The following is a 14,850-nucleotide window of genomic DNA, read 5'->3' on the forward strand; positions in this document are numbered from 1 at the left end:
AAATGTAGGTTCTCACTTTCACACCCCACAGGAGTAATTAACTTTTGCATTAAAAAGGAAAGATTTTTAAAAGCTTAAGAATATTACTGAGAAATTGTGATAGTTCAGGTTACATCAGTTTTTACAAGCCCTCGACTACATTTCCCTTAAAGTTCAGAATAATAAATATATAATGACTTCCACAAAAAACAGATAAGGTCCTCTAAGATGTAGGACTTACAACATTTCCTTATCCTTCCATAACCAATTCCACAAGTATAAGAGAGTTACTGTACTTGAGAACCATCTCTTTAATCTAGAAATGTATAGGCTAGTTCTTCTTGACACTGGGAATGTTTCAAGCAACTTGTTCTGCAGGATACAAGCATTTTGATTCACACACTCCATCTTAAAAAAAACAGCTAGATAAAACCAAAACTCCTCCATTTTCACTATGATCATGTTTACAGAACTAATACCTGCACTGCAAGAGAGATGAGCCTTTGAAGGAGTTCAGACCTCCATCTACTTTTAGAGAATGGTGCTATACCTTTATGTTTTAGAGAATAACCAAGTGGATAGCATGGGCTAGAAATAAATCTAAATTCATCTGTATTTAATGGAAAGAACTGAATTTCTCAGGTAATCAAAAATAAATTATAAAGCGCCCAACAAGATTTCTTCTTAAATTTTTCAAGACTCGCTTGAATAGACAGGCTTTGAAAAAGATAGGAGATGACCTCATTTGGTAACAGTGGTGACAGAAAATCCTAGACTGTAGGTGTTACTCAGCAGCAGCATAGGAAAGAATATAATGGGAAGGCAAGTGGAAAGATGCGTGTAGCAGTCTGAAGAAAGGACATGATTACCAGTGAGAAGGATAAAGACCAACAAAGCAGAAGCACAAGAATTGGAAGTCTATAAGTCAGAAGACAAGCAAGCAATGATAGAGTAAATTCATAGGTTGAAAGGAAACAGCATCAAACATCTTATTACTATCCTTCAGGAGGGCAAAAAAGGAAATAAATGTTTTTATTTGTTTTGTGGCATTAGAACAGAGTATTTCAAATATTAATCCCAAGTAATAGGTTTAAGCTATCGTTTATTTTTATAAGTGTGCATAAATATATAACTGTATACATATATAAACAGCTGATCCTTTTAAGATCTTAATTTGAAATAAAATATTTAACTGTTTTGAAAAAAATCTCAGCGATTACACTATTCAATATTTTAGCATAAAAAAGTAATGACTTTACTGCTTCCTTGGAGTATGGCATAGATCAATGTTTCTCAAATCGGATTTCACAGTCTGCAGGGACTTCTGTACTCTAGCATAGAAACAGCATCTGCACATCACAGAATGGCCTAATGGTCTTGATTTGAAAGCTAATACTAGCTGCATGCACTAAAAACATAGCAAGTAGTATCCGTAACTCAATCCAGAAAGTAAAAGATTTTAGCACAGTATCCTCTTTAGGTTGAGGAGATCAAAATTCTATCTGCCATCTCTCAGGATTATTTGCTTAACCACTGCGTTGTTGGCTAGTCTGGATCAGGAACAATTTGCCCATCATGGTGAAACAGAACCACAATAAGATTAAAATAAAAAAGGTAAGTAAAATAGTTTAACTTTTAAAACGTTCCCCTGCCATAGGCAAGGCTGCCATACACCAGATTGAGCTGTGTAGGACCCAATCCAACCTGGCCTTAAGCACCTCAACTTCTCCGGGCAGCCTGTGCTAGTGCCTCACCACTCTAAATAAAGAATTTCCTCCTAATGTCTAATATACATCTCCCCTTTTTTAGTTTAAAACCATTCCTCATTTTCCTATCACTATCAGCCTATGTAAAAATTCAGTCTCCCTCCTGATTATAAGCTACTTGGAAGTTCTTGAAGGCCACAATGAGGTCACCCCACAGCCTTCTCTTCCCCAGGCTTAACAAGCCCACCTTCCTCAGCCTGTTATCATAGGAAGTGCTCCAACCCTCTGATCATCTTCTCAGCTCCCCTCTAGGCTAACTCCAAAACCTCTGCATCCTTATTGTGCTAGAGGCCCCAGGCCTCAACACAGTACTCCAGATGCAGCCTCACAAGGGCAAAGTAGTGCACGTGTGTGGGAACAAATACAATTCACAGGAAAGCTTTAGAATAAAAATATAGACTTAAGTTTATCTTTTATCTTTCTCAATTATAAATCTAATAACAGTGAATAAAAAAATCAGCAAAGCTGCTTATACTCAAACCTTCATGCTTTGTTACATAGAACTCATCCCTCATCTCCCACTTAATTCATTCAATGCACAGTTAAATAACAGGGAGAAAATATAATTCTTTTCTATAAAGCCATAAGGCAGAAGTGCTATTTAAGTGAAAGGTAGCAAGAAAAATTGGAATATAGCAGTAATTTTTGAATCAGCATAGGATTCAGTGATGACTTTAGAGATTATTTGTTTGCTTCCAGCTCTCTATACATACATGGCAACTGTTTAATGACAGTAAGGGCAATAGAAGAAAAAGCCAGGCAGGAAAGCTGCCTGTTGTTTTGTTTGGTTTTGTTTGTTTTAATCTTTGCTGCTACATCCCAGGTCATACATAGCCAAAAGAAATTCCTTAGCCATGAAATACACTGTACTTCTAGAAGAAATCGCTGAGGAAGACTGAAAGACAATAGGAATACTCTGGGAGCAAGAACATAAAAGAAAAGTTTGCTGCACAGTTGCTTCCTTGTACCTCTTGAGAGGTTTCCAAGGATTGCTCCCAGCAAAGAGCTCATAAGCCCTAGCAGGATAGGGCTTATATAAAATTGGTTACACCCAGGAGATGACTGCAAATTGCTGGATTGGAAAGCAAGCATAGAGAGACAGACTTGCAGTACCCACACAAGCCTAGTTTACAAAGTGAAGATGAGTTTAAGAAGAAAAAATGCAAACTTGTCTGTCTGCATTTCAGTATTCCCAGATAAGGAAAACTGACACAATACTCTCTAAAACAGCTTCTGAAATTTGTAACTTTGCAAGAAGTTTCCTAGCACAATCATTTAGAGGAAGCAAAAAAAATTCTGCATCAATTCACTCAGCATCGCATGAAACTTTCCAACAGAAGTTGCAGGGTAAGCGCAATGTTTCTAATCCCACTACTTGTATTTATAGCATCATAGTGAAGTAAAAACATACAAACACAAGCACCTTGGATTTGAGCATAATTAGAAGGCATCACATTGTAAACATATCTGTAAAAAGAAACGTCAAAATGTAAATGCAGAAGAGCGCTCTGACACTCTGAATCAAGATCAGCTTAACATAGGCATAAAACCTGTATGATCTATCACCTATATAGATTTTTCACTTTTTATGATAAATGTATCAATTGTATTACATTAAAATATATTCTGGTTTCATAAGCAGTTCTACTTCAATGATTTCCTGTATTTTCAGTCCAAGATGATTAAACATTTATTACAGCCAGATGTCTCTGACTGTTAAAAAGCTACAGCTTGAGAAATCTTTGCACAGACTTCTGTGATGAAGTGTCTGCAACAGTGAAGGTATACCTTATGACTTCATATCTTAACGAGATACTTTGCCCACAATCTGTCATACAGTTCCCTGTGTTAAGTTTGTACAAACCAAATACATCTGCTGCTTAATTAATACACTGACAGTTATATTTCCAGGAGGTCATGCATGTAGTTTAAGAGACTTTGTCTTCTCTGCTTCTGACTTTCCAGTTCTGTATTTCTGTTCTTGTATTTTAATTTTATTGTGGTCTGCTTTCACTATGATGGGCAAACTGTTCCTGATCCAGACTAGGCAACAATGCAGTGGTTAAGCAAATACTCCTGAGAGATGTCAGATGGAATTTTGAGCTCCTCAGCCTAAAGAGGATACTGTGCCCAAATCTCTTTCTGGATTGAGTTACGGACACTACTTGCTATGTTTTTAGTGCATGCAGCTAGTATTAGCTTTCAAATTAAGGCCATCAACTTCAATTAAATCTCAAATCCTATGTATGCAAAAGAAAAACCAAGAACTTCAGCTCGTGCCAACCACAGACCACAGATAGCACCATCTCAGTGCAATAGTACAACTAAAGACTGAGGACACATTTCAGTATTTACCAGCTCTCAGTGTTGGTAGATTTTATCTATTTCCTGCCTAGAGTCAAGTACCAAAATCAAATAAAAATTGCACTTCATGTACTCAGTTTAGTTTTATCTTTTAAGATACAGACTTAGTTAATTAACTGTAAACAGTAGGAAAGACTTACTAATCTGTAAACCATTTCCTCCCACCTCCCTCCCCCTCCCCCTCCCCCACCCCAATAATACAGGTCACACAGCCCCTTCAGGAAAGCATCTAAGATTTTTTCACAGCCCTCCCTCCACAAATGACTGAAACAGATTACTGTCTAGCTTGTAATTACCCTAATATTCATTGACAGACTACACAGATCTGTCCTTCTTACTTTCCTGAGAAGCATCAATCCCCCTTGGTGCATGATGTCTGTTACTGCATTCTCTGTCACTTCTCTCTTCAGTCCTCATGATTATAAGCTGTTTTTGAATGACATTAGATTCTTCCTTGGTATGGACTGTTCCTTCTGCCAGTGACAATTCAGTGTCGCTGCAGTGACTGTTCAGTGCTGCCAGCAACAGTTTCTATTAGAATGCACTGACTTACTTATGGCAGAATACATCAGTTATTTTTTTCAATTATCAAATTGTTTAAAACTAAGCAACCTGGAGGTCTAGCTGCCAGGAGCTCAGCATCAGGGCTGAAAGGGTGCAGCTATGGCTGACAGGGACCCAGGGGGACACTGCTGGGTAGACCCATGGAGGTCTAACCATGGAACTGCTGATCTGAGCACCAGTCTCCTCTTGTAGGGTGTTATCTTTTCTTGGCCACCATCTCTACACTGCTGCTTTGCCATCCCAGGGCTGGGTCTGACCCTAATTACTCTGGCAACCTGAGCTTGGCCTTGCTGCTCTATGATATTATTTTCTGGTGCTCAGGGTCATGCACATGGAATTCTCTCTCTACTAAGAGAAGATACAGATGGCATTTCCTTGTATTGATTAAACACATATCATACCAAACCCAGTTTATTTCCACTAAAAGTATATAGATTTTCTTCAAAATTACTGAAAAAAACTTACTGCTAAATAATTGAACTGTAGCTACTGAGATTACATATTCACTCCCTCCTTATAAATGAAGCTCCTAAGTTTGTAAGTGCCCCATGACAGTTTGCCACTTCTAATTCATTATGAGATTTTTTCAGTCATCAATATTATACAATGGACAAATCTGACACAGAAACTAAGACATTTATAAATATATGAGACTAACAATAGAATTTCAAGCCTACTATTTTAATTTCATCTAAGAAGGTAGAATACTGAAATCCAACTAAATGCAGTTTTAAAATTAAATTAAAAATCCAATAAGGGTAATCAATGCATACACTTTCTTAGACATACCATATAGTTGCATTTTTTGAAAGAGTTTTTCCAGGTCAATATCCAGGTTACTTTCCACAAAGTGCTTTACAAAATTGTTCTGCAGTGCTTCCTAAAATAAAAAGTTGGAGATAATGTCATGTTTGTATTCACTAAAGAAATACCAAATACTCCTCTCAGAGATTTCCTGTGTAACAGTGGAGAAGTCACTCAGCTTCTCCGTGTTTTCAGTCTTCCTCCCTTCAGAGTTTAACTCTACCCATTTAAAATAAACTACAGTACACATACTCCCCAATGCTATATTTCACTCTCCTATTTTACTCCTAATATTTTAACCTGGTCCACTCTAATAGTTTTACAAAACTACTGGGACAGAAACTTATTTTCTTTTCTTGCAAGACTTCTGGGGCACTGAACTATTAGTACTGGCAGTAGTGAAATAAACATCTTTTAAAAGTGGAAGCTGGGAATTCCTTTTATATTGTTTTCAATTCTTTATCTCATTTGCCAAGTTCTAAGGGGAAAAAATATATTAGCACTACAAGAGCTTCCTGGGATTTGCAAGTCTCATGCCTGTTTACTAGTAACATTATTTACCAGAACTTAATAACAGTTCAGACAATATATACAGAAGCCTTGACTGTAGTCTGCTTATGGAATAAGCACAGAATATTCTGAGTTGTGAGGGACCCACAAGGATCACTGAGTTCAACTCCTAGCATCACATAGTACCACCCAAAACCCAAACCCTATGCCTGAGAGTGTTGTCCAAACACTCCTTGAACTCCAGCACTTTGGGGCTATGCCCACTGCTCTTTTTCATCAGCCAGACAGATGAGTAGCTTCACATGTACAGCGATTTGCCTAGATCTATTCATGAGAACATAGAAAACCATATTACATTTCACCAACCTGCAGCCGTGAGACCATGAGGACATTTCCACGGTTTTTAAAAACTTCAGCCATCCTTAGCCATGTCTGAGAATAAGTCTTCAAGTTTTCCACAAAGCCAAAAGTGAAATTAGCCTAGGAGAAAAATGACATGAAAACCAGTGAAAAAGACCTAGCACAGCAAACCACAAGAAATAGGAAAAACTGGCATGCTTCAGATGTTCTGAAAATCCTTTCCATATCATTTAATAGTCAACTGTAAGTATACCTACCTTTTTGGTTTTTCTTAAATAAGTATTTGTTGCAGACTCCGAATGCTAAACAAAACACACACTACAGAAAACCTTTTGTTTATGTCACCAACCTGAAGGGTCATAAAAACCTCTTTATTTCATAATGTCTCTTTCATACAGAGTATTGTGGGGGTGCTTCAGAATGCAGAAAAATAAATAAATAAATAAATAAATAATACACCAGTTGGGACATACTCAAAGATTCTGTAAGCTGTATGGATTTTTTGCTCTATTACATATTAGCGTAATGCAATTAAATTTAAAAGACAACCGACCAAACGTATTTCTTTTAGAAGTATATTTCACAGAGGAAATCCTGAGTATAGCAAAATATTCTGCAGACCAGTGAAGCACAAACAATAATTTCCGTCTTAGTCAGAAGTACAGTAAGTAGTGTTCAGGAAATCCAGCCAATAATTCTAAATAATTTCAAGGATGAAGCTGTTCAAGTACTGGGGTCATTGTAACATAACTTCCTACTTAAAACTGCCCTGGTATTAAGGGGTTTGAAAAATAACAAAAATTGATGCCATTCATAAAAAAATTAAAAAATAAAAATGAAAATAAATCACACAGTAGGAGAACCAGGAGACTACACAGACCAATGATTTTGAAATCTCTGCTAAGCAACTTCTCTTTTTGTGATAATAATAAGAAATTACAATGAAGGAGAGAAATGGAAATATAGAAGTTAATATAGTTCAAAGATATAAAACACTAAAAATTCAAGTGAAACTGTGCTTCAGCTCTCTGGAAAAATTACTGAACAAGTAAATAAGGAAGAGGTAGATAACAGAACACCTCACCACAGACATCATGGATGCTGAGTTTACATGAACTGGAAAAAAATAAATAAATAAATAAATAAAGTGGACAAATTATATCAGTAAAATGTTGGCATATCTGTGGGAGTTGGGACTGTATCTGGAGAAAATATCACTTTACTGTCATATTCTTCAGCAATTTCCTATGCAATCTTTAGTGGCCACAGTAGGAGTCAGAATTTGAGGCAAAATTAAGACTTTTATGAGTTTATATTCTAATGAGTAACTGAAGTTTGATGTTTAATAAAAATTCCCTTTAAGTTCCCTTCTTCCTGAAGAATAGAGAACCATTAAAATAAATATGAAACATTTAGGCTGGATATTGCATTTGATTAAAACTATAGTCTTGAATATCATCTCTGACCCTGTCTGGACTGAATACGTCTAAGCATCTGTCTGTTTTAAGCATAAATAAAAATGTTATTTTGAGTACACTTCATTGCCTTTATGATGATATAAGATATAAGATGATGTTATAAGACATCAGTCTTATAACAGACAAGTGTGCTTATGCAAAGCCAGACAGGCTAAGTTACTTGACTCATTATCTATTTTCCTAATTATAATTGACAAAAGAACAGGATGTCGAAACTGATGGATTTGCTAGACTAATTTTCTTTTATTTCTGTATCATCTTGCTACCTTTTTATATATATTCTGACTGTTCCAATTACAAAGAAATAGCTCAAAGTGTTATTTCTACTTCAATTTCCTGAATATAAGACCAACACCAAGAAGATATATTTTCATGAGATCAGCTCATCAGTGTAAAAAAGTTAACAAGGATCAAAAGCATCACACATGGTCTTTGAACTCCTGGATGCCAATTGCAACTGAACGTTGTTGCTCTCAGCCAGTGCTGCAACATGTCTCCATAAGGGTCATACCTATGCTACACATCAGAACTGTTGACTTCTCAGAAGGCAAAATCCACAACCTCACAACTTATCAGAGAATGGTTAATTACAGAGCCCAGAAATGAAACAATCCATGTGAAAACTTGCTGAATATCCTTCACTATACAAGTATCTGCTTCAGTTTTGATACTCCTTGTCTTCTAGTAGACTGCTGATACATGGTCACATTGTCTAAAGTAACTTACAGTTTCTATTTCAATAGGATATTTGACTGTAAGAGTACAGGGTCAGCTTTTAGCAGCTGCATTAGGACCCCTAGGCTGTTATTTTGCATTTAAGGTTTGTCTGTGTTGGAAAAATAACTGAGAGGCTTCTGTAATATAAAAATACAAAACTCATTGTAGAAACATCCCTACTATGTTTGTATTGATTTATAAAGAGATCTAGTTAGTGAGTGACAAACCTGCTGACTGCAGGAGGATTGGAGCTCAATGATCTTAAAGGTGCCTTCTAACACAAGCCATTCTATAAATTCCTTACTAGTAAATGGCATAGGTGGGGTGCAGATTATACAGACTCTTAATAAACCGATAGAACTCTGGGGTACAGACAATATTAACAGATGTGCTAGAAACATCTACCAGAATCTTTGAATTATTCCAGAATGTAAAAACAAACAAACAACCAAACACAAGTTAACTGCATTAGGAATTCTATTACTCAGTCTTGATTTCACTAAGGTACCTATACACAACAGATGTTAGAAGATCTATCTTATAGATTATTTCCAGATATCAATTTTGTCATATAAGTTGACAAAATAATCATCCTGATTTCAGGTGACACAGAGTTGATTTTCTTCATAGTGTCTGGTATGATGCTGTGTCTTGGCTTGAGGAGAAAAACTATGTTGATAGCACATCAATGGTTTACTTATTGCTGAGAAATGCTGTACAGAGCCAAGGCCATTTCAGTTTCTCAGCTTTTCGTGCTGCCCAGTCAGCAAGGAGTTAGGGGTGCACAAGGGACAGAACCACGACAGCTGACGTAAAATGGCCAAGGGGACATTTCATACCATATGAAATCATGTGAAAAACCTATAAAACTGAGGGGAGTTGGACATGGGGGCAAATGCTGAAGAGAGAGATCCTGAAGACTGGCTGGGCATTGTTTGGTTGGCGATGAGCAATTGCTTTGTGCATCACTTGTTTTACATATATTTTGTTATAAATTCTCTCTCTCTTCCTTTCCTGTCTTAGTAAATAGTTTTTAGCTCAACCTACAAGTTCTACTTATTTTCCCAATTCTGTCCCCCATCATGCTGGGAGGGGGTCAAGTGAGTAAAAGGCAGTGTGTGTTGTTCAGCTGCTAGTTGGGTTAAACTACAACAATAACATAGAAGTGCCTTAAAGGATTATCAGTGTCAATGTAACACAGGATATAATTGTGTATTCAAAATTATTTGATTTTTTTTAATCAATTATCACAATAAAATCTTTATAGAATTTCCATCTATAGCACCTTCAGTTTTAGCTTAAGCTTTTTAATCAATTATATTCAGTTCTACAGAAGTGGACTGTTGCCCGAATTAAGTTATTTAACTGCAAAATATGAAATCACTGAAACCTTACTTCCAATTCACAGCTATTTGACTTAGGTTTTCATCTTCCAGAGCATAAGTCAGAACACCACACTGTGCTCCATTTACACAGGAAATGGTTATCACATTTAAGGTTACTACAGCCTTTTTGTGTGTTGTTTACAAGCAGCTTTTTTCTTGATCTTAAATGAATTTAGCTTGCAATTCTTGCAATAATGTTGTGACATAAAAATAATATCTCTTTGCAAGATAAGCACAAAATTAGCACAGAATGCTAAGATGTGCTTAGAATGAGTAACTGTCCCTTCTTTTACCTATGTGCTCGAAAGCTTGCCACAAACAAACACATCACTGCAGACAATTATGCTCAAACCAGATTACTTGCCACACCAGACAGTAAAATTGTTTAGTGATATCAAGTCATTAGCCTTCATGAATTTATATGGCATCTTGGCCAGAAATATTTATACTATTACTGTTAAAAACATGATCAGGGATGGAACCAAGATGCACTGTAGCCTGTTTTTTGTTTTGTTTTTTAATGCAGCTCAATGAGGCTTTCCTTCCTGAGTATCCCTTTCCCACAGCTCCCTGTGCTGTGCCCCATTGAGAAAATGTTCCGAGCAAAAGCTTAGTTGCAATATCTATATTCTATACGTTGATATGGCATGATTCTCACTATACCTCTGCTAACGTGCTCTTTTTAATCTTCCTACACAAGGTTTACGGTACTTTGTAAGAAATTCTCCTTTTCACTCTGAGGTGAAACCAGTGTAACAAGTAGGAAAAAAAAAAAAAAGAAAAAAAAAAAAAAAAAAAAAAAAAAAAAAAAAAAAAAAGAAGAAATTAAACTCAGAGCAGGAAGAAGTTGAGAACGCAGGTGGCAAGGTGGTTCCAGTTTTCTTGAAAGCAATTATCCAACTGCTTCTACCTATTCTGAAAGAAATGAAATACAAAGGCAAGAAAACCAAACCAAACAAATATATATTTTATATATATATATATATATATACACACACACACACAGAAACAGTGTTTCTTTTAATACACACCTTCTCTATAATCAGGTCAATCATGCTGATGTTAGAATTGTACAGTATCTTCCCATGTAATAAAGGCTTCAGGAAAGTCCATACCAAAGCCCCATTTGAAGACTGTAAAATCTCCTGATAAAGCTTCAAGCAAAAAGGAGCTGCAAATACAAAGACAGATTCGTGTTTCAGAAAGTCAACACAGGTGAGGTTTGCTTTATTTATTTTTTGTTAAATCTAAGTCTTTAGTCTTAATTTATGACCTGTCATGATGGCATGCCAGATATTATCAGCTGACTAAACAATCACTTCAGATCCTAGAATAGAAATTGTTTAACCACTATCTAAAATACAATTAGAGTTATGCAAACTCAGTAACTAGGTAAAAGAATATAGGGAGCTTCTCACATTAGCTGAAATGCCACTTTCAAAATTCATCTGTCCTAAAGGCTGCATTATATAAGTAGAGAGTTGCATGTAACACCTCTGCACACAAAATTAATGGTGAGGGAAGAGTCCCCTTAATGAATCACATCCACCCCAGACCTCTCAGTTGTTCACTGTATTTCATTCATACTCAAGAAGGATAATAATCCTTCACAAATACAGTCACTATTTGCACAGTTTCACTGAGACCTACAAAAATGCAGGCAAAAATCTATGACACCTAATTTCCTGATTAGAAAAATCTAAACAAGTCACTTTTCTATTCCTAACTAAAATACATTTTTCTATGCCAGATGAAGTTATTAATACACTGGGATGGCATCATGTCCTTCAAAATGTATGCCAAGGAATAGGCCCAAAGAAATCCCAGTTTTCACACATAGTATCAAGTAAAGGCAAAGAGTTTACTGTGGCAAACATTTAAATATTTATGCCTAGCTCCTGCACATTTATTTAAATTATGAGCAAATTTACAAATATGCCATTAAACATCATTAATAACACCTTAAGGGAGATTTTTATTATTTTAAATAATGCAAAATTAAGCCAATAATATTTAGATTCAGGTCAGATATAAAAGAAACAAAACTCAGAAATGAAATATTTAGAACACCCAGTTCTTTGTTCTGACTCCTACTACCTTTAAGGAAACATTCCTTACTAAAGGCAACCATTGCTAAATGACAGCAAAGAATTAAGAGACTCTGAACTGCCCAGTCAAAAACAGCAATATGCCAAAACACACAGAAGACTTGCTGATTTGAGTTTGCCATGACTTTCCCACACACAAGTGAGCATGGCTAAGGCAGAGCTCTGGCTCCCTGCTGGTACAGCCAAGATTGCAGAAGCAGAGTCCTACTTCACAGATCCTTTGCATTCTTCTGTTGTATCCAGTCACCAACAAGGTTTTAAACAGTATTAAATTATTCAGGATGAGTCAAAAGCATGTTGAAGAAAGGCAGCAGAGATGAAATTATGAGAGAACAGACATTCTTGGCACTTGATAAAGAACAGATATTTCAACTATTAAAAACTTATTTTTTCCAGAAAGTTTGCTTATTCTGCTGTGTAATACTGCCACAATGCTATGTTCAAGGAGGAAAGGTATGCAACATTAGATATTTCCATTTTATATCTCAAAGATGTATTTGCATACTAAATGAGATTTTCCTTAAAGCACGGTAAGTCTCTAAGGCTTGAATATTCTTGTTGATTATTAATTTCAAAGGACAGGAAACAAGTGGAATTACATCACAATTCTTTCTCAGTAGCAAAACTTCTATTGATCATCCCTCATGTTTAGATTTACAATGCCAACTGACTTGTCAACTGGTATTTTCCATTTAAACAGGAAAAAATTATTCAAGCTCTAAAAGTATATGTGCAACTTGTGATCAATAGACTTTCTCACTTGAATCTTCAGGAATCCCGTATTTTCCCATATTGTCCTCTAAGAGTCCCGTGATTCTGGGCATATCAATGAACAGGTTTGCACTGCTGAAAAACGGAGATTCTTCTTTACATACAGCCTTAATTACAGACTCAAGGGATCCAACAGATGAACTTCTGAACTGTCCACCTTGCAAGAACTAGAACAAATACAGATGAACCAGTTACTTGTCTTTGTAGCTTAAGGGAGTAGTCCTGGCGTTCTCACCATCCAAGGAAATCAACAGAACTAAACTGTTGAAACTGCCTACAAAAACAAGGGTCTGCTGTGCTTTTTTCTGCTTTCCTGATCAATTTTGTCACAGTGGAGAAAAAAAAGCTATTGCAGTTTCAGTTGACAGGGTACTGAAAGACAGTAATATATTATTACATTAAATTTTGAAAAATACCGTATTGGGTAGACTCAAAGGAAATGTAAATATCAAGACAGCAGGACTACAGCTTTCACAAAGTCTGCTCATGACTGTTGTAGATGCACGTGAGGAAGAACATAACTGGATTATCAGCATTTTGAGACTGCAAAGGTTGTAAGTAGAAAAGTGTTTTGCTATGCTAAGTAAGATACTTGACACTGATATTAACGTTTGATTCACTGGGGTTTCTTTGTGTTTTGTTGTTTTTAACAGCAGAGTCATTTTTCAAAATAGTACAGTTCTTTACATAAATAATAGATCACAGACAGTTTAGATGTTATGCTGTTAAAAACTGTTTATTGTGATCAATGCACTTACTCAAGTGCCAAGTGCTGCTTTGTTAATTCCTGGAGAAATACTAGCAAGTGTTATTTAAAACACTTGACATCAGAACCTGACTTTTTGTATATGTACATAATAAACAAGTTACATTTGTATTTCATAACACCATTACCTACAGCTCTGGAATCAGTCTGCTGGTAAGGAGGAAAAAACTTCATAAACTGAATAAAGTCATTTTAAATCCTTCTTTGTGATGGCAACAGAAGAGTAAATGAGGCTTATTTCAGTCAAAGAGCACAAACTCCCTAATTAATTCTGTTTCCAATCAAAATAACTTGAAATTCAAATAACAAATATTTATGTAGTGAGCTGCTACCATCAGATTGGAATCTACTTAATGCTTTTCAACTAAAGATCCAGTGAATCAATAGGATGTTTCCTAAAATTTTGCTTTGACAAAGTGGGAAAACTACACAGGATGGATATTCATATAAGTTAACTTTGATCCTCTAGTTATAGATTAAACTAAATGAAGTATGTCTGTAATCAAGGCTTTTAAAACAAGTAGTCTCCCATAAAAATAAAATAAAAATTAAAAATATTTTTAAAAATTCAATCAAGTTAGATGCCAATTAACTTATGGAAAAAGGAAGTGGGCACCAAAGATTTAAAGGCTATCTGTAATGAGATGCTCAAATAAGCAAAAAAAAAAAACAACCTTCCAGTACTGGGATTTCTGATCTAATCAGAAAGCTGTATACCTAGAAAGAATATGACGAGAAAAAAAAATCTGAAGAGCTAATTTGTCTGGAGTAGGAATATCGACTATTCAAGAAAGTAAACATATATATTTTCCAGAAAAAGTAGAGGAAGGTTAAAGATAATTCAAATGTTGAGGAAACCAAAGGGTAAAGGACAGTGTACAAAAATAGATATTCTTATTGACGCAAACAAGAACTCTCTATTGTGTTGACCATCAGTAGAATTGGAAAAAATGGTGAAATTGCTTACTTGGGGGAAAAAAAGAAAAATTAAAATTAAAAAATTAAAAAAAAAAAATCTGAAGTATCAAATTTAGATAGCAATATTTGAAAGAAAAGTAGAAAGCAAATCTATACTCAGTGATGAGTAGCACAACACCCCAGGAAATAATGGTACTTTAATGTGATGTTTAAGATGGCAAGATAACACAACACATTTTTCTATGGAGACAAATGGTATATGAAGAAAAGATATTAATGCTTTATCAAATTATTGCTCCAGACCAATACAGTACATTTATTTCAGAAGGCAAATGATTTTACCTGAAAAAGACATATGCT

At 35.5% G+C, this 14,850-nt stretch overlaps 1 protein-coding gene across 1 annotated transcript in view; it reads right to left on the bottom strand.

The window, feature by feature from the left end:
• ABCA13 (ATP binding cassette subfamily A member 13) overlaps window positions 1-14,850 on the bottom strand; it is a 169,735-nt gene that overhangs the window by 108,068 nt on the left and 46,817 nt on the right. Inside the window, exons 19-22 of the mRNA XM_072328092.1 lie at window positions 12,796-12,973; window positions 10,959-11,098; window positions 6,354-6,467; window positions 5,463-5,553 (exon numbers count right to left, since the gene is read on the bottom strand). Of these exons, the coding sequence (XP_072184193.1) occupies window positions 5,463-5,553; window positions 6,354-6,467; window positions 10,959-11,098; window positions 12,796-12,973 (523 nt within the window). The remainder of the gene's footprint in view (window positions 1-5,462; window positions 5,554-6,353; window positions 6,468-10,958; window positions 11,099-12,795; window positions 12,974-14,850) is intronic.

This window comes from Excalfactoria chinensis, chromosome 2 (assembly GCF_039878825.1).
Source record: "Excalfactoria chinensis isolate bCotChi1 chromosome 2, bCotChi1.hap2, whole genome shotgun sequence".
NCBI lineage: Eukaryota > Metazoa > Chordata > Aves > Galliformes > Phasianidae > Excalfactoria > Excalfactoria chinensis.